The sequence below is a fragment of the Scyliorhinus torazame genome, chromosome 10, assembly GCF_047496885.1.
Source record: "Scyliorhinus torazame isolate Kashiwa2021f chromosome 10, sScyTor2.1, whole genome shotgun sequence".
Classification (NCBI taxonomy): Eukaryota; Metazoa; Chordata; class Chondrichthyes; order Carcharhiniformes; family Scyliorhinidae; genus Scyliorhinus; species Scyliorhinus torazame.
The window spans coordinates 200391528-200412244 of record NC_092716.1 but is presented as its reverse complement, the minus strand read 5'-3'; the positions used below and the strand labels follow the sequence as shown (position 1 = coordinate 200412244).

General features: G+C 45.6%; 1 protein-coding gene across 3 annotated transcripts in view; it reads right to left on the bottom strand.

Moving 5' to 3' along the window:
• elp4 (elongator acetyltransferase complex subunit 4) overlaps positions 1-20717 on the bottom strand; it is a 500372-nt gene that overhangs the window by 294377 nt on the left and 185278 nt on the right. For all 3 annotated transcript variants that reach the window (XR_011933067.1, XM_072466249.1, XM_072466248.1), the window contains exons 6-7: positions 8807-8891; positions 7164-7352 (exon numbers count right to left, since the gene is read on the bottom strand). Coding sequence is in view for 2 of the 3 variants with exons in the window: in XM_072466249.1 (XP_072322350.1) it covers positions 7164-7352; positions 8807-8891 (274 nt within the window). In the remaining variant the exon portion in view is untranslated. The remainder of the gene's footprint in view (positions 1-7163; positions 7353-8806; positions 8892-20717) is intronic.

Below are 20717 nucleotides of genomic sequence, written 5' to 3'. Positions count from 1 at the left end.
AGAGTCAGACAGATTAGGACTCAGCTCCTCGCTCTCTCAAACCTTATCCAAACTCTCTGCCTCTGCCTTTCTGAGCTCCACCCAGCAATGAGCACATCTCTCGCCGGGGTGGAGGTTTGACTCGGGGTTGTTGGCGGATGGAGATTTTTGTGATAAGGTGCGGTTGGCGATTAGGGATTATATGGTGTTCAATCAGAATGGGGAGGTGTCGGTGGGCATTTTTTGGAAAGCACTGAAGGCAGTGGTCCAGGAAGAAATTATCTCATTTACGGTTCATGCGAATAAGGAAAGGAGGGTGGAACATGAGCGTCTAGTGAGCGAGATAGTGGAGGTGGACAGGGAATATTCGAGGGTGCCCACCGTGGAGGGATTGGCGAGGAGGAAAAAGTTGCAGGGACAATTTGACAGGCTGACAACGGGGAGGGCGGTAGGGCAACTGCATAGGGCAAGAGGGGTGCAATAGGAGTATGGATAAGGCGAGCCACATGCCGGCGCACCAGCTGCGGTGGCAGGCTGCGTCCAGGGAAATATTGAAGATCCAGACTGGGGTTGGGGATGTGGTGTCAAAGCCAGGGAAGATAAGTGAGGCATTTAGAGAGTATTACCAGGGACTTTATGAGGTAGACCCAGGAGGAGAGGAGGGGGACATGGGGTGGTTTTTGGACGAGCTGGAATTTCCCCAGGTGAAGGAAGCAAAGAAGCAGGCGTTGGAGGAGCCCCCGGGGCTGAGGGAGATGCTGGATAGTATCAGGGGTATGAAGTCGGGGCAGGCCCCTGGGCCGGATGGGTACCCGGCAGAAATTTATAAGGAATTTGCGGCGGACCTGGCACCACATCTGTTGGGGGCGTTTAATGAAGCACTGGAGAAGGGGGAGTTGCTGGAAACGATGAAGCAGGTAGTAACCACACTAATCCCCAAAAAAGGGACGGATCCGGTGGAATGTGGGTTGTATAGACCCATATCACTATTGATCACGGATGTGAAAGTATTGGCTAAGTTGTTGGCGGGGAGGATGGAGGATTGTGTCCCGGGGTGGTTGCAGAAGATCAAACAGGCTTCGTGAAGGGCAGGCAGTGCGCGAGTAATATAAAACGGCTGTTGAATGTGGTGATGAATCCGTCGAGAGCTCTGGTTCCGGAGGTGGTGGTGTCCATGGACACGGAGAAAGCATTTGATCGGGTGGAGTGGCGGTACTTGTTCAAAGTTTTGGGAAGGTTTGGGTTGAGATTTGTGGCATAGGTGTGGTTGCTGTTTGTGGCGCCAAGAGCGAGGGTGAGGACGAATGATATGAGCTCACAAAGCTTTGATTTACACAGGGGTACAAGGCAGGGTGCCCACTGTCGCCACTGCTGTTTGCGCTGGCCATAGAGCCATTGGCGATGTCTCTCAGGGGGTCGGCAGAGTGGCAGGGGATAATGAGGGGACAGAGGGAGCATCGGGTGCCGCTCAATACCGATGACCTCTTGCTGTATGTTTCGGATCCGTTGGAGAGTGTAGGAAGGATTATGGGCCTGTTGGGGAGGTTTGGAGGGTTTTCGGAATACAAGCTGAATGTAGGGAAAAGCGAGGTATTCCCGGTGAATGAGTTGGCACAGAGGGCTAATTTAGGGGAGATGCCATTTACGGTAGCGAGGGATAGGTTTAGGCACTTGGGGATTCAGGTAGCGAGGGAATGGACGGGGCTCCATAAGTGGAACTTAACGAAGCTGCTGGTGGAGGCCAGAGAGGATCTTAAGAGGTGGGATACACTGCACTTAATGTTGGCAGGGAGGGTCCAAGTGGTGAATATTCTGCCGAGGTCCTTGTTTATCTTTCAGGCTCTCCCGATCTTTATACCAAATGCCTTTTTTCGGAAAGTGGACACAATCATCTCTGACTTCGTATGGGCGGGGAAGGTGCTGAGGGTGGGGAGGACCCTGCTACAGAGGCAGAGGCAGCAGGGGGGTTGGCGTTGCCAAACTTGCTTCATTATTATTGTGCGGCGAATGTGGACAAGGTGCGGTGGTGGTGGGAAGGAGAAGGGGTAGAGTGGGTTAGAAGTGAGGAGGACTCTTGTAAGGGGTCTAGTTTGAGGGCTATGGTGACAGCAGCATTGCCAATGGCTCCGAGTAGGTATTCAGGGAGCCCAGTGGTGCAGTCCACGGTGAAGATATGGAATCAGCTGAGGAGGCATTTTAGGGTGGAAGGGATGTCGGTGCTAACGCCGCTGTGCGAGAATCATGGATTTGAGCCAGAGGGAATGGATAGTGTATACAGGAGGTGGAGGGAGGTGGGGCTGGTCAAGGTGAGGGATTTATATTTGGAGGAAGGGTTCGCCAGTTTGGAGGAGCTAAGGGAGAAGGTAGAGCTGCCGAGGGGTAGTGAGTTCAGGTATCTACAGGTTAGGGACTTTGCGCGAAAGGTCTGGAAGGGGTTCTCTAGATTGCTGGGAGACACCTTGCTGGAGCAACTGCTGCTTCCGGATGTGGAAGGGGAGGGAAGAATTGGGGATATATATAAGTGGCTGGGGGAGCAGTGAGGTGAGCGGGTGGTGAAAATCAAGGAGAAATGGGAAACGGAGTTGGGAATGGAGATCAATTGGGGAGTATGGAGTGAGGCACTGCGAAGGGTAAATGGGACCTCCTCTTGTGCAAGGATGAGCCTGATACAGTTTAAGGTGGTGCACAGGGTGCATATGACTCGGGCGAGAATGAGTGGGTTCTTTTAGGGGTAGCAGATGAGTGTGAGAGGTGTGGGCGGGGGCCAGCGAATCATGCGCACATGTTTTGGGGTTGAGAAAAATTGGGAAGATTCTGGCGGGAGTGTTCGCGGTCATAGCCAGGATAGTGGAGGAGGGAGTGGACCCGGACCCTTTGGTGGCGATATTTGGGGTTTTAGAGAAGCCGGAGCTCATGGACATGAGAAGAGGAAGATGTCTTTGCCTTCGCCTCTCTGATTGCACGGCGACAAACTTTGCTGGAGTGGCGGTCGGCATCGCCACCGGGGGTAGCAGCCATGGTTGGGTGACCTGTAGGACTTCCTGCGGTTAGAGAAGATAAAGTATGAGTTAAGGGGCTCAGCAGGGGAGTTTGAGAAAAGTTGGGGGATGTTTGTGACCGTGTTTGAGGAGCTGTTCGTCGTTGGGGGGGGGGGGGGGGGGGGGGGGGGAGGGGGGGGGGGGGGGGGGGTGGAAAAAGGAGAAAAATCTGTACAAACTGGATAGTTGATTGTTGGGAGGAATGTTTCCCAGGGTGTTTATTTGCTGTAACCTACTTTGATACAAGTTTGAACATAATGCGTTAAAAAAAAAAATGACCACATCCCTCCAAGCTGAAAACACATTGTGCCATTTGTGGCAGGTTTTGCTGGAAGTTTCCCACCGCTATCTAATAACACTCCAACACTTTTCTTTGGACCCTGGGGAGTTTCTCACTGGTTGAGCCCACTTACATTTTTTCATCACTGGGAGCTGAGCTCAAGAGATCGGGCTGCCATTTTGAAAGGGTGCCCTGCTAAGTGAGCATGTGGGCCACGCCCTATCCATGGGCAATGTCATCCCCGACACACATGGACATTACCTCACCCTCCAGATGAGGATATCCCGCTATTTGGTGCCTGGAGCCCCCAACTCTGCCCTATCCCTGACCATCCTGGGGCCTCCGATGGCCCCAGACATTCCCCCCCTGGGTACTGTTGCATCTTGTTCGCGTTTGCGTGGACCAGTACTGAACGTCGCCTGGCTGAGGCCTCCCTGGGGACTTAACCTACTTAAGCATGTGCGGCCTGGTCCCGCCCATTGTGGGTGTATTTCTGGTTGCGCCGCCTTGTGGAACTTGGGTCGATCTCACAAGGCATTGTGGCTGCTGGGAAGCCTTGAGGAGACTTCATCCTGCATCGACAGGCCACGCTGCGCTCCCGGTCAGGCGCGACGTGGCCGGTCGATCGTGCCCATTATTTCTGTTGGCTGCAAAAGCACATCAACTACCCAGGGTCAAAGCCATTCGAGTATTATGACAACACCAACACCAAACCCATTTGAGTATTGCCCACTGTAATTGTTCCTCCGGCACCCAAATGTATAATTACCTCCCCAGTCCACCTCCCCCCCCCCCCCCCCCCCCCCGCCTCGCCTCTCCTCCCTCCCCACAAACCGTTGCCTACTTATGTGTTGTAAATAATTTTGCCAGTTGTACAGAAATGGAAATGAAAATCACTTATTGTCACAAGTAGGCTTCAAATGAAGTTACTGTGAAAAGCCCCTAGTCGCCACATTCTGGCGCCTGTTCGGGGAGGCTGGTACGGGAATTGAACTGTGCTGCTGGCCTCCTTGGTCTGCTTTCAAAGCCAGCGATTTAACCCTGTGCTAAACCAGCCCCTAAATGAAGTTACTGTGAAAAGCCCCTAGTCACCACATTCCGGCACCTGTTCGGGGAGGCCGGTACGGGAATTGAACCCGTGCTGCTGGCATTGTTCTGCCTTGCAAATCAGCTATTTAGCGCATTGTGCTAAACCAGCCCATAAAGTTGCTGCTGTTGAGCTGGTGCACAATACCCTACCAGTTATTCTATTTTATTTTTTATTATTACTTTTTTGGGGGTATGTTTGGGTGTGCCCTTCTCTTCTATATATGGATATATATTTCTTATTCTGTGTACATAACGGTAAATATACTTTGTTCAAAAACCCAATTAAAAAAACATTTATTTTTTAAAAACTCCCCAGGGTCTTCCCCAGTCAAACCAGGCATTAACCCAGACTGATAAACACATTCCTAGTCAATTTTACTTACTGTTTCCTAGAAGCAAAACAAAATCCTTTTTAAACAAACACATTTTAACCTCAGGTTTTTAACCTTTAAATTGCCCAGCACATTTATAATCCAATTTTCCTAACATCTCCCAATCATCACAGTTTCGATTTAAATGAGCTCAAATTTGCCCAGGGTCCGAGGTTGGAGGTCAGCCAGGAGATCATTGGAATAATTGCATTTTGAGGTGACAAAGGCATGGATAAATATTTAAGATAGGGACAGAGACGGCTCATGTTATCGAGTGGGAAGTAGGCGGTCTTAGTGATGGAGAGGATAAAGTATTGGTAAGTCAGCAAAGGTTGAGAACAGTTTGGTTCAACGGCTGGCAATGGCCAACTCGCGGAATGGAGTCAGTAGCTAGGAAATGGGGTTTGTAGCAAGTCGCAAAGGTTTTTTTAAAATTTAGAGTACCAAATTAATTTTTCCAATTAAGGGGCAATTTAGCATGGCCAATCCACCTAACCTGCACATCTTTAGGTTTTATCATAGAATTTACAGTGCAGAAGGAGGCCATTCGGCCCATCGAGTCTGCACCAGCTCTTGGAAAGAGCACCATACCCAAGGTCAACACCTCCACCCTATCCCCATAACCCAGTAACCCCACCCAACACTAAGGGCAATTTTGGACACTAAGGGCAATTTATCATGGACAATCCACCTAACCTGCACATCTTTGGGCTGTGGGAGGAAACCGGAGCACCCGGAGGAAACCCACGCACACACAGGGAGGATGTGCAGACTCCGCACAGACAGTGACCCAAGCCGGAATCGAACCTGGGACCCTGGAGCTGTGAAGCAATTGTGCTATCCACAATGCTACCGTACTGCCCCTTAGGTTGTGGGGTTGAAACCCACGCAGACATGGGAAGAACGTACAAACTCCACACGGACAGTGACCCAGGGCCGGGATCGAACCTGGGTCCTCAGTGCTGTCGGCAGCAGTGCTAACCACTGCGCTAACCGTGCCGCCCCAGCAAATAGCAAAGATATTGGCTTTGGCCCAAAATGTATTGGTTCATCTAATACTGATTATTAGACGAGCAACATGAGAAATCAGTTGGAAGAGTCAAATGAGGTGGTGGTGAGGTAGAATTGGGCATTATCAGTGAACATGTGGAACCTGATATACTTTTGGATGATGTTGCTGAAGTGCAGCATGAAGATGAGAAATAGAAGGCAGCGAAAGATGGGACTCCAGAGGTAATAGAATGAGTGCGTGAAGAGGTGCCAATGCAGTTTAAGATAACAAACCACCACTTTCATGGGTGATCATGGATAGGCAATAAATGAGACTGTGCCACTGATTCCCACATCACATGAATAAAACGATAAATGAATATTCAAAAATTACGCACTAATGACTGGATAATTTCTCAAAACGTTAAGTACTTCCTTAAAAAATTGCTATTAACCAAAACACCGATGCTGCTGTGTTTTTTTCAAACTCTTTAAAGTGAATGATTTTTATTCCCCTCCTGTATGATCAGGTGGTGCTCTACTTTCTAAACAGTCCATTTACCTTAAATGTAGCTGAAAGAAATTTGCCGCTGAAACACACTGGACTTTAACTAAATGAATGTACTCAATAATTATCTGCTACATTGAGCCTTTGTACTCATTAAACATATTAGCAATAAGTGTTCATTCCTTTATTAATGTTGATAGGATTAATAAAGAAAGGTTACTCCAACCAGAAACCATTACCAAGTACAATTGTCATTGAAGGTTTACATTTCACACTTATTTTACTCGTAGCACTTTTAGAGAGTGCATTTAAACACCAACTTTAGGGCAGCGCAAATCTGATGCTAGATTATAAACACAAAGGCAGGCAAGTGGTCTGATTGCTGATTATATGTTGAGTGGAGGAATTTAGAACCTTAATACAGTGTAAAAATGGTCTCTTAGCAGTTCAGCTTATATCTCTACTTTATTGTCAGGCTGCCTTAAACCTTCATGAACTCATAACATCAGAGGACTTGAAAACTGGTTCAGAAAAACAAGTGTGAACAGCTTTCTGATGAAAGATTAATGACCTGAAAATGTTAACTTTGTTTCTCTCTCTATTGATGCTGTTGGACCTGTTGAGCATATGGCATTTTCTGTTTTTATTTCAGGGTACAAAACAATGGGACCATGTGCTAATGTTTGCTCAGGTCATCCATGTGGCATGACAATGGGAATACTTCTCTCATGGAAACAATGTACTTTGTTCAATTTCAAACTGTTGTGGGAAAATGCAATATCAGGAATTTCATCAGAACTAACCAATAAAAGCAAACCAGTGTTCTATGGAGGCAGGATTTATTTCTATTTCAAAACACACAGTACTTAAAATAACTGCTTATGAAAGAAATTCCACTGAAGTCTAACCTGGATGAGGTATGCTGGTATGGTAATAATGCAGGCAGAGAGAGATGTTCTGAGAAGTCCACGGAGCGCATACAGAAATTTAGTAAGATTGTAAGCATGTTCGATGTTTTCACTCAGGCCAATATCCTCTCCCCACAACAGTGAGCCGAGTGAATGGATTCCTATCCGCAGGATATTCCTCTGTTTGGTCTGTATGAAGAGAAGTGCAAATGACCGTGACAAAACAGCAGGGCTTTGCTTATAAATGACACCCTTTCCACCCAGTTCACATTCTAACTTACGAGAGTTATAACAGCTACTGGACAGGTGACAAGGCTCTGAAGTTTCTGTCTGGACTTGCTTTCCAGCTGCCCAACGACTCATAAAACAGCTTGTTTCCTTGGCATATCAACAGGGAAGGATACCAGTAGGACCTTAATAAGAGCTACACGTTTGCAAAGCCTACATAGCTGCTAGCAAAGTGCCAAGAAAGGATCAGCGTATGCTAGACTTCCAGCTGGTTTGGGCCAAGATTTTGTTCACAAAAGCTGCCTGTGGTATCACATTGATTCATGCTACCAAAATGGGTAGTTAATTCTACACTTTTACTTTTATGGAGAAACCTGTTGCTTAAGACACAGAAAAAGCAATGTGCAATTTTTTACTCCTTGATCATAAGCACTAGTGACAAAAAAAAACATTCTGGAAGAGCACAGTGAGATAAAGTCAGTAGAAGGCAGTGTGCAAAGACGAATCGTAGCAAATATTAAAAAAACCTTATTGTGAAAGTCTTTTCAGTTAGAAATGACTTTGTTGAAAGGTTCTTAGGGTGTATGTGTGTCACTCCACCAAATATGCTGTTGCTTTCTATGAGATTTCCTGCTTTATAAGACCTGTCATCTTGCGGCTGAAGCAGCTAAGCACACTGTACTGTGGGAACTGTTATGACATGCCTGTTGCCATGGTTACCACTGGGAAGGGGAGAGGTGCCTGTCAGGGACCAATTTACTTCTCCAAAGGGGTTTTGCCTCCACAGGGAAAGGCAGCTTGTCCAAATCTGTGCCGAAATCTCAGTAGAGATTGTGAGCTGAGCAATAACAAGCTAAATTAACATAAGTACTCTGAATAGCTAAAGTTGCTATAAAGGATTTTTCAGTTTGAGACCCAGTTTCAGCTAACTTTGCTGTTGCAAAGTTGACTGCGCAGCCTCCTACAAAACTCTAATTAGTTGATCATTCCCTACAACAAAATGAAAGTTTCTTGCCACAGTATCCTCAAGGCTACAAGTTTTACAACAGAGATATTTTCATTACAACATCAACATAAAAAGTCTAATGTGGCTTAATGTGGATTTGGGCTAAGCCACTTTCTCGACTGGACAGCTCCTTTTAGGTGCTCAGTGACTAATGATGCCAGAGCACACTGCTTATGCACATCAATGCTCGTACCCAATAGAGTTGAGGAAAGCTCAAAACGTGAGGCAAATGCATATTAACATATGACCCATACACTGTCTTTGCAATGCTTGTTTACTTCATCCTTGCTTAGAAACAGCTTGTTCATTGTTGATTATTCCAAGCCCTTCCGGCTGCACCCTGGAGAGCGCTATGAAAACAACATTAGTTACTTGATTACAAAAGACACTAAGGGCTTGTGCACCATACCTGGGGACAGGCTCCATCAAATCCTTCCTCACGGATGACTCTTTGTATGGATCTAAGCAGCTTGACATAACCAAAGTTCATATTACTGTCAAAAAAATGGTGTACAATTGTGAGTCACAAATGTAAAAAATTTGCTTTAGCACTCAATTGGTAATTATATGCACTTGGGAAAAAGGGTATTCGAAATACACAAATTTTAGTTTTCTATCAATAAAAAAAGAAACATGTTCTTATACTGTTTTGTAAGAAACCCAAAGGAAAAGGTGATCTTTGTTTAATCTGTGATAGTATGGATGAACTTCCCTAGTTGAGAAACTCAGCTAAATGCCAATGCAGCTGACTTTTGGTAAGCATACAACTTGAGCAATAAATATTTTGCTTGGACTACAATTATATTTGGGAATCTGTTACCCTAATAGAAGCAAATGAATGCTGAATACTTTGCACGGACTTGATGTAAACCTTTTATTTTTTTTCTTCAATTTAGAGTACGCAATTATTTTTCCAATTAAGGGGCAATTTAGTGTGGCCAATCCACCTAACCTGCACATCTTTGGATTGTGGGGGTGAAATCCACGCAGACACAGGGAGAATGTGCAAAGTCCACACAGACAGTGACCCAGGGCTGGGATCGAACCTGGGTCCTCAGTGCCGTAGGCAGCAGTGCTAACCACTGCACCACCGTGCCGCCCCTGATGGAAACCTTTTCAATCAACACTATAACACGAGAGAAACTTGCAAAATAAGTAATATAGCTATTCATAACATAGACTTAATTTAAAGGATTTGCCAAAATAAGAATGTCTTAGATTTTGAGTAAAGCATGAAAAAACTTGACTTTTGCTCTCCAATGGTTGTTTCAAGCAGTTGCACTAGTTCCATTTACAAGCAGTAGTCCCAAGCCTAAACAAAATCTTAATTTCAGTCTAAACTGCTTAAGTGAAAAGTAAAAATGAACTAATAAATTAACTTCACAGCACAGCCATGTAAATAAAATGTACCCTGGGAGTCAGCAGTCGCTGCTCTTCTATTAACTACCTCAGTGACCTGACACCATATGAAAAGGATAGTCTTCAGAGACAAGGATGCCTTAATTATGTCAGGCTCACTTACCTCCTAGAAAATTAATGATTTAATGAAGCAACTTAAAAGATGAAACCACCACAGCATTTCTGTGTTAAATCATAGATTAATTAACATATCGTTAATGAACTGCCACAGCAAGCACACCTGATCAAAATCCTAGTCACCTGAGCTCAGCTTGTTGAAAATTTGTAATTTTGACAAAAACCTTTCCAAAAATGAGTCTGCTTTCTTCTGCTCCATAAATTGTTATCTAAAAATAAACTAAGTTTTGTAGCACAACTGTATTAGTCAAGAACAAAATAGTAAAGCACAAAGATTAATCAAAAGCTGTTGAGTATGAACAAAGATGGACATGACATTGGCAGACATCAAATTGCTCCCAATTTGAAATATATTTACAAAACATATTGGTATAAAATAATAGCAGATGACAGGCTTAATTTTCAATCTGTTAACATTTGACAAGTTCACCATTGGCATGTACATTGTGAAATGCCCATTTAAATAAATCATAAGTGAATGTGTGTGTGAGGCAAAACATATTTTCACAAGTAAGGTGGCTAAATAAAATAAAAGACAAAAGCAAGTTTTGGGCTGCTTGCATCTGGAAACATTTTGACAATGTCACTTTATCAAATACCTATTCCACAATGCAATGTGAATTTTCATTCATTTAAAAGAAAACCTAGCTAACCTTCCATTGTTTTATGAACTATCCAACCCTCTTCAAGTGAGTAGAAACTCCCAATACTGTCATGAGACTAGTGTATTGAAATCATATTGAAAATAAGATTTTTCTAATTTCAATTATCAGGAAATTTTGCCATTTGAACTGAGACAGCAAACTGCCTAAAAATGCAAGGCCACATTCCAAGGTGAAGGTGAGAAACAAACAAATCACCCTCAGGGGCTGTGAAGAGAGAGAGGCATTTCTTATAATCCAAGCACCTATTGTCACTAAGGAAAAGGCATTAAAAATGCTAAATATTGGACACTGAAAAAATAGCTGCCAGACAGACATGTCCAAAACCTCTTGAAAATACACAATGGGTGAAGTATTTCCAGGCAAAGCTGCCAAGCCATTTGAGAGAGATTGCAAGTGTCACAAAAGTCTTTAGTTGAGGAAACAGGCTTAAGGCTGCTTACTCTACCTCTCTCTCCTTTGGAATATACCTGGTTTGAGAAGCCAACTTTATCAGAAGTCTATCAGCGAACTGAGATCTTTTAATACTTAGAACATCAACTCCATCTAATTGCATCCAAGGAGTCAGCTATATCAAACAGGCTGCAGCTTTTCGAATATACGCATCAAGGGCAATAAAAGGGGCGACACGGTAGCACAGTGGTTAGCACTGCTGCCTACGGCACTGAGATCCCGAGTTCGATCCCGGCCCTGGGTCACTGTCTGTGTGGGGTTTTTACATTTGCCCTGTGTCTACGTGGGTTTCACTCCCACAACCCAAAGGTGTGCAGGTTAGGTAGATTGGCCACGCTAAATTGTCACTTAATTGGAAAAAAATTAATTGGGTACTCTAAATTTAAAAAAAATTAAGGGTAATAAAGAACACTTAAAGGTATATCCTTCTACCTTTTCTAATGGGACTTCAACTCCCCTTATTGCTGATACCTGTGTGTGATGACTGCATGAGGGCTGAATGCTTGACATCGCGTTTTCTATTATTTTACTTGGGTTTAGCGGTTAACAAATTTTCTTTTTGACTAAGAAAACCTTGTTTGATTGGTCCTTATTGCTCGCAACTTAAATAGTTGAATGCATCCTGATTCGGAAAAGACAGAATCCTCATGAAAAAAAAACGTAAATCTTTATTGTGACCAACTAGTGAAGTTGAACAGAGGGGAGCCATTTCACCTCTTCTCACTTGGTTGTAACAAAATCTTTAAATACCGTCTGTAGACTGAGAAACTAGTGAAAATGATTTATGACTGATTATTGGAATTTGTTAAGTATGGAAATATCAGAAATATTCATTTAGCTCTCAAAAGCATACACAACATAAATTTGCCATTATTCTCCTTTGCTTCATAACAAATTAGTTGCCCATCACCCCCGACAAAAGAAAACAATGTTCTCATTTTTGATTTTTTTGGCTGTTAAAAGGAAGAAAAATTAATTGTTGCAAGCTTGAGAGATGTGCATAACAACCCGATTTATTCTCTGTTATCCACATTCCCAATTATCCTTGAAAGATTTCCTGCAAGTCAGAGTCGGATTGGGAGACCAGGAGGCATTGTGGTTTCGTTCTGAGACCAGTATGAGACAATTTAAATTGAATCTGTAGCACTATGCCAATAGTTAGCTAGTACTGTACAATAAAAGCAATCCATCAATTCGGAGGTTGGAAAAATTATTTTACCATTGTAGTGTAAAAACAGTTAACTAGCTTGAAAATGTAATCAAGTGCAGAGACCAGCAGAAGTTGAGGCCAACCTGGTATGCTAACTACCTGACAATTTCCATTATCTTCAAAGGGAGAACTTTCGCTCTTACATGGGGAATTGAGGTGTAACTATATAACCATACAATGGTATAATTATCATGACCTCAATGCTTGAGATCATTGCAAGGCCCGGGTACAGTTTTAAGAACCCAATTTGTGGAGGTGGTTTTACTCAAACCTCATTACTGTCTTTCAGCACAGGTAACCATTGTATGAATGCTTAACACTGCTGGCAGAAATGGGGAGCAAACCATTTAAAATCACCTGCATGAATTTCATGCAGTGTTAAAAAAGAACCCTCTGGAGTGGGATGATAACCATACTTAAGGAATATTAGTAATGTAACTACCATAATTAAAATACAATGAAAAATACATAACTTTGGTGCAAAGAATAGTGGATATTTTACCAATCGTTTCAGTTACATCGAAACCATAGCTGAAGAGATGATGAATACAGTAGTGACGTGTTGTGCTAACAGGGCATGTGAGTAAGAATAAAGGTGGAGCAGTAATAAATAGGATTTCCTACTCTGTGAGCTTCCTCGTTAGTTAATGGTTCGAGGGGCATACAAGGATATATTACATTATATTTTCCATGTTACTTTATTGCACTCATTTTGTTCGAATAAAATCTCAATAACTCTTACAGATGGCGAAGAAAAATAAACTCCCAATATATGGCTGTTTACCAAATTGGGAATCACTGCTCTATAACATATCAATATTATTTCTTCAGTATTGAAATAAAACATTGACTACTGGGGCACAATGGACCAGGGTCTACATGACATCTAACACCATTAGAAAGCATGTTTCAGCAAGTTACATATTAATAAAATCTGGGGCGTCATTCTCCGACCCCCCGCCGGGTCGGAGAATGGGCGTTGGCCACCGTGAATCCCGCCCCCGCCAAAGTCTCTGGTACTGGAGATTGGGCGGGGGCGGGAATCGGGGTGCGCCGGTTGGCGGGACCCCTCGCTGGATTCTCCGGCCCGGATGGGCCGAAGTCCCGCCCAGAAATTGCCTGTCCCGCCGGCGTAAATCAAACCTGGTATTTACCGGCAGGACCAGGCGGCGTGGGCGGGCTCCGGGGTCCTGGGAGGGGGGGGCGCGGGGCGATCTGACCCCGGGGGGTGCCCCCACGGTGGCCTGGCCCGCGATCGGGGCCCACCGATCCGCGGGCGGGCCTGTGCCGTGGGGGCACTCTTTCCCTTCCGCCTCCGCTACGGCCTCCACCATAGCGGAGGCGGAAGAGACTCTCCCCACTGCGCATGCGCGGGAAACTGACAGCGTCCGCTGACGCTCCCGCGCATGCGCCGGGAAACTGTCAGAGGCCGCTGACGCTCCCGCGCATGCGCCGCATTGCCGCGCCAGCTGGCGGGGCAACAAATGCCATTTCCGCCAGCTGGCGGGGCGGAAATTCCTCCGGCGTCGGCCTAGCCCCTCAATGTTGGGGTTAGGCCGCCAAAGATGCGGAGCATTCCACACCTTTGGGCCGGCGTGATGCCCGTCTGATTGGCGCCGTGTTTGGCGCCAGTCGGCGGACATCGCGCCGTTGGGGGAGAATTTCGCCCCTGGTCTTGTTCATGGAATTCATACAAACATATGAAATAGGAGCAAACATAAGGCACTTGGCCCCTTGAACTTGCTTCTCCATTCAGTAAGATCATGGCTGATCTGTTTGTGTTGAGTTTGACATTCCCATCTACCCCAAATAACCTTTGATTCCTTGCCTAACAAAAATCTATCTATCTCTGCTTTAAAAATACTCAATGACACGTGCTTCCACCACCTATTACGGTTTAAAGTTTCAAATTCGCACAATTTTCCCCTCATCTGTCTTATAAGATGACCCCTAATTTAAAAAAAATGCCTAGTTCTGGGCTCACCCACAAGAGGAAACATCTGTTGAATGTCCACCTTGTCAAGACCATTCAGGATCTTATATACTTTAATCAAGTCACCCCTTTCTCTTCTAAACTCCAATGAAAACAAGCCGTTTGTCCAACCGATTCTCATAAGAGAACACATTCATTCCAGGTATCAATATAGTAAACCTGCTCTGAACCACCTCCAAAATATTTACATCCCTCCTTAAATAAGGAGTTAAAATTGCACACAGCATTCAAGATTGGTCTCAACAGTTCCCAGTATAACTGAAGCATAACGTCCTTATTTTGATATTCAATTCATCTTGCAATAAAGATTAGCATTCCATTAGACCTCTTGCTAACGTGTTGTAACTACATACTAGCCTTTTGTGACTCTGCATGAGAACATCTAGATTCTGCTGCACCTCAGAATTTTGCAGCTGTCACTGCAGCCTCACGGAGCCGAGGACCTAGGTTCGATCCCAGCCACCGTGACCGTGTGGAGTTTGCACATTCTCTGCGTGTCTGTGTGGGTCTCACCCCTACAACCCAAAAGGGTGTGCAGGGTAGGTGAATTGGCCATGCTAAATTGCCCCTTAATTGGAAAAAAAGAACTGGGTACTCTAAATTTATTTAAAAAAATAATTTTGCAGCCATTCTCTGTTTAAGTAATAGTTTGCTTTTTTTAATTTTTCCTGCCAAAGTGAACGCCACATTTTCCCACATTATACTCCATCTGCCAGATTTTAACCGAATAACTCAACCTATCTATAGCCGTCTTCAAACTACTTATAGCTTCTTCACAACAAATTTTCCTATCTAGCTTTGTCACCTGCAAAATCTGACTAACATGCATCTGTCCCTCATCTAAGCCATTGATATAAATTATAAGAATTTGAGACCGCAGCACAAACCCCTGCAGGACTCCACTTGTCACATCCTGCCAAATATATACAGCCAGCCAATCTTCTATCCAAGCTAACATGTTACCCCCTACACCATGGGCTTTTATTTTCCACAATAATCTTTGTTGTGGCATTTTATCAAATGCCTTCTGAAAATCCAAGTACAGTCCGTCTACAGGCTCACCATTTCCACAGCACATATTAATTCTTCAAAGAACATCAAAATTAGTGAAACATGATTTTCTTTTCACAAAACCATGCTGACTTGTTCCTGTTACCTTGAATTTTTCTAAGTGCCCCTCTCTTACCTCCTTAATGATTGATTCTAACACCTTCCCAACAACAGGCATCAAGTTAACTGCCCTACAATTTCCTGTCTCCCTCTCTTCCTTCTTGAATAGTTACATTTTCTACTTTCTGATGGAACCTTTCCAGAATTTTGAAAAATTAACATCTCTTTTAAGACCCGAAGATGAAGACCTTCTGCACATGGAGGCTTGTCAGCTCACACCTCCATCAGTTTTCTCAGTACCGCTTCCCCAGTAAGGTAATTTCACCAAACTCTTCTCTCTCTTCCACCTCCAGATTTACAGCTGTTACTGGAATGTTTTTTGTATCTTTTATAATGAAGACTAAAGCAAAATATTTGTTTGTTCCAGCTGCCAATTCCTTATTATCTAGTATTAACTCCCCATTCCCTAGAGGACCAACACTCACTTTAAATATTCTTTCCCTTTTCAAATACCTGTCGAAACTCTTACTATCCGCTTTTACATTTAGAAATCTTACTCTCATATTCTAATTTCAACCTTTCTCTGCATTCTTTATATCCTGAGCAATCATCTGACTGGCCACTCATCTTTGCTTTTTACTTAAGTTTGATGTTTTCTCTAACTTCTTTAGATATGATGTGGAGATGCCGGCGTTGGACTGGGGTGAGCACAGTAAGAAGTCTTACAACACCAGGTTAAAGTCCAACAGGTTTGTTTCGATGTCACTAGCTTTCAGAGCGCTGCTCCTTCCTCAGGTGAATGAAGAGGTATGTTCCAGAAACATATATATAGACAGATTCAAAGATGCCAGACAATGCTTGGAATGCAAGCATTAGCAGGTGATTAAATCTTTACAGATCCAGAGATGGGGTAACCCCAGGTTAAAGAGGTGTGAATTGTGTCAAGCCAGGACAGTTGGTAGGATTTTGCAGGCCAGATGGTGGGGGATGAATGCGACATGAATCCCAGGTCCCGGTTGAGGCCGCACTCATGTGTGCGGAACTTGGCTATAAGCTTCTGCTCGGCGATTCTGCGTTGTTGCGCGCCCTGAAGGCTGCCTTGGAGAACGCTTACCCGGAGATCAGAGGCTGAATGCCCTTGAATGCTGAAGTGTTCCCCGACTGGAAGGGAACATTCCTGCCTGGTGATTGTTGCGCGATGTCCGTTCATTCGTTGTCGCAGCGTCTGCATGGTCTCGCCAATGTACCACGCTTCGGGGCATCCTTTCCTGCAGTGTATGAGGTAGACAACGTTGGCCGAGTCGCACGAGTATGTACCGCGTACATGGTGGGTGGTGTTCTCATGTGTAATGGTGGTATCCATGTCGATGATCTGGCATGTCCTGCAGAGATTGCCATGGTAGGGTTGTGTGGTGTCGTGGTCACTGTTCTGAAGGCTGGGTAGTTTGCTGCAAACCACAGACGGTGGGTCCTCCATTTAAAATTTATCTTTCCAGTAGGAATATATTTCCGAGTGTTCCGAAATATCGCCGTTCGTGGCTGCCACTGCTTCTCTTAACGATCTATCCTCTAGCCTAGCATCCCAGTTCACTTCAGCTAGCTCAGCTTTCATGCCCACATAGTTGTCCCATTTAAATTTAAAGTACTATTCTTAGACCAACTCTTCTCCCTTTCAAGCTGGGTGTAAAATTCAATCATATTGAAGTCGCTCTCTTGGGATGCCTTTACTCATGGATCAATAATTAATCTGGTCACATTAATATAACCTGTCCACTGGTTGGTTCCAGAGAGTGCTGAGCTAAAACTGTCTTGAAGGCATTCTATGAACTCCTCATCCAGGCTACGACTGTCAATCTGATTTTTCCAGTTTATACGTAGATTAAAGTCACCCACGATTATTGCTGACCCTTTAGCGCAAGCACCCGATATTTATTCTAGTATACTTCATCCTACATTGTGGTTACTGTTAGGGGGTTTGTGGATCACTCTCATGAGTGAATTCTTTGCCCTACTATTTCTCATCTCCACGCAAACCGATTTTGCATCCTGATCTCCTGAACCAAGGCCATCTCCAACTATTTGCACCAATGCCATCCTTGACTAACAGTGCTCTCCTTTAACCAAGCTTCATATCCTTCTTGAATGTCATATACCCTTCAATATTCAAGGCCCAATCCTCGTCATCCGGCAGCCGCATCTCCATAATGGCTAGCAGATCATATTTATTCACTTCAATGTGCGCTACCAATTTGTTTACTTTATTATGAATGCTACATGTATTCAGATATAGAGCCTTCAATTTTGCCTTTATGTAGTCTTGATTTTCGGCACATTCTTAGTTTTTTGTTCCCTCCGTCCCTTCCTGCCATTTTCTAACCCCCATTTCCTATATTAGTATTTTCCTCTCTTACCTGGGACAAAATTCTCCTAACCTGCCCGTGGTGGGTTTGGTAGTGTGCAGATGCAGTGCATCTGTTGGGAGCCAAAATTGGAAACCCCCCAATGACATAAAATTTAAGTTGCAATTCTCTCATTCGCAGATCGGTCATCCCGCGGCAGGTGGCGCGAACGCCATTTGCATTTATTTGTATCTTATGAACGCTCATTAAAACAGCTGCCCGTCAGTGTCCCTTCAGGCTTTCCAATTTTCTCCATCATAGCTGTGGGAAATCACATCGGCATCAAACCTGATTGATAAAGGCTGGCGTGTACAAGACGGCCTCAATTCGCCAGAGACTTTGCTGCTCCTGATGCACTGATCACCACTCTGCTGGGGCAGACTAGTCCCTGCCTCCATCTCCAGGCCGAGCTGGTCTTCATGGACAGTGCTATGCTGCTGGACCATGGACCCTCCTGTGTCGCTGTCTCAGATCAGTACAGTGCCAAGAGTTAGGGAGTACAGTGATCCCATTCTCCCTTGGTGCCGCACATGTTTTTATCTGGACAACACAGTGCTCTGGGACTCATGCAGTCACCGCAATAAAGGACTGAATTGAGGGACGCGGATATGCTGAGTAGTCCCACATCAGGTGTCTCTCCTCCATAAGACAACAAAATCGGAACTTTTGGCCGAATTTAGTCCACAAAATCAGACTTAAACATCTCCTCACTCTCAATGCTAACACAGACAACAAGAATCCCAGGAATCAGCAGCTTGAGAGGCCACAGGGCCATGAATTGTGGCAAATGGCAGGAGCGGCGAGTAAGCGGGTCAGCGGACCCATGAGGCGAGGGGTCCCCGAGAGAGGAAGACTGGTGACCGAAAAACAAGCCCCCCCCCCCCATCAATCAATGGATGGAAGATGTTCCTAACCAGGGAACTAAAAGCAATGAAGGACGAAATCAAGGCCAGGATAAAGGTGACAGTCAAGGTGGTGGTGGTGATGGAGGCGCGGGCCATCATGCAGACGGCATTCAACAGCATGGGGAAGAAGCTGGAAGCCCAGGGGAGCATAATACAGGAGCTGGAAACGGCGTCGACGGAGCAGGGTGACTGAATTGTCACCCTGGAGGCCAAGATCAAGAGGTTGGCGGCGATCCAGGGCTGCCCTAAAGGTAAGGTCGAGGACCAGCAGAATCAGTCGAGGCGGTAGAACATTCGAATAGTGGGCCTGCCAGAGGGGATCGAGGGCAGGGACCCAACCGACTACATGGCCCAAATGCTGGCCAACCTAATTGGGAGGGACAGCTCCCCAAACTGCCGGAGATCGACAGGGCTCACAGGTCGCTCCGACCAAAGCCCAGGGTTGGGGAGCAGCCGAGGGTGAAAGCAGCCAAGGTGCACAAATAACCAGGACCGGGAAAGGCATACAAACTGGGAGGGGCATAAAATAAGAGTGTATCAAGACATTGGGGCAGACCTGACAAAGCTCAGGGCCGAATTTAACCACGCAGATTCGGTCCTGTACAAGACAAGGTCAGATTCGGAATGTTATTCCCAGCCAGGCTCTGGGTAACATACCAGGGCAAATAAAAAAATTTCACTGCCCTGGCAGAGGCAGACGGGTTCGTCCGTAAGAATGGTCTCGACAGGCAGCAAGAGAAGCAGTGATGAGGAAGGCACAGATGAGGCAAAAGAAAAAAATTGACAATTTTGCGTGGGACGGCATCACCTCGCTAGGAACAGGGGAACTAGCTCATAGGAAGGTGGTGGTGTGGGCAGCAGAGCGCAGGAGAGGGTGAACAAGAGATAGAAGGGACACCAGCGGAGCGGGCTTAGGGGGCATCAGATCGAACCTGGGGGGGGGGCACCGAACTGGCAGGAAAGCTAATGCCAGGAAGTATGAGAGAGAGGGAGTTACAGCACATCTCCCACTGGGAGAGAGCGCCTGAGAACAGTGACTGTGGCCATTTTGGATAGCCACTGACGGTTAGGGACTTTTACACGGAAGACGGACTAGCGACCTTAGAGGAGCTGAGGGAGAGACTGGAACTACCAAATGGGATCGAACGCCGACATCTGTAGGTCAAAATCTTTCGCCTGAAGGAGACGACTCCATACCCACGAACCCCAAGAAGCACAATCACAAGGAGTTACTAGACGCGGACAGTCTGGGGAAGGAAAATGTGCGGGCCTTTATGGACGACTCTTAGAAAGGTCGCGCTCCTCACTGGATGAGACACGGGAAAAATGGGAGGAAGAGCTATGGACGGAAATAGGGTGGGGACTCTGGAGCGAAGCACTGTGCAGGGCCAACTCCACCTCCCCATGCACAAGGCTAAACCTCATTCAGCTGAAAGTAGTGCACAGAGCACACCTGACAAGAACCCGAATGAGCAGGTTCTTCCTGAAGGTGGAGGACAAAGATGAACGGTGCCAGGAAGGCCTGACCAACCACTCCCACATGTCCTGGGTATGCCCCAGATTTGTCGGGTTCTGGATAATCTGCTTCGAGGCAATGTCCAAGGTTTGGGTGGGGTGGGGATGGAGGCGTGCCCAAGAGGGGCAGTCTTCGGGGTATCGGACCAGCCAGAACTATTCATGGGGAAGATGGCCGACGCCTTTGCCTTTGTAATCGCCTGCTGGAGAATCCTGCTTGACTGGCGATCAGCAGTACCACCCATAGCTGCAGACTGGCTGGCAGACCTATTGGAATTTCTCCACCTGGAAGAGATCAAGTTCACCATCCGAGGGTCAGAGGATGGCTTTCACAAAGCGTGGGGGCTAGAACAAGCCCACAAGAAAAGGAACCCCAAGGGAATGCCGAAAACAGGATAGGGAGAGGGGAGAAGAAAAGGGGGAGGCCAAACGATAAAAGGGGAGGGGGGGGGGAAAATGGAAGGGGAGGGCACCGCCCACATTTAAATAGCAGATAACTGCCCATTGTACAGTGAAGGGCCAAGGAAAGGACTTTGA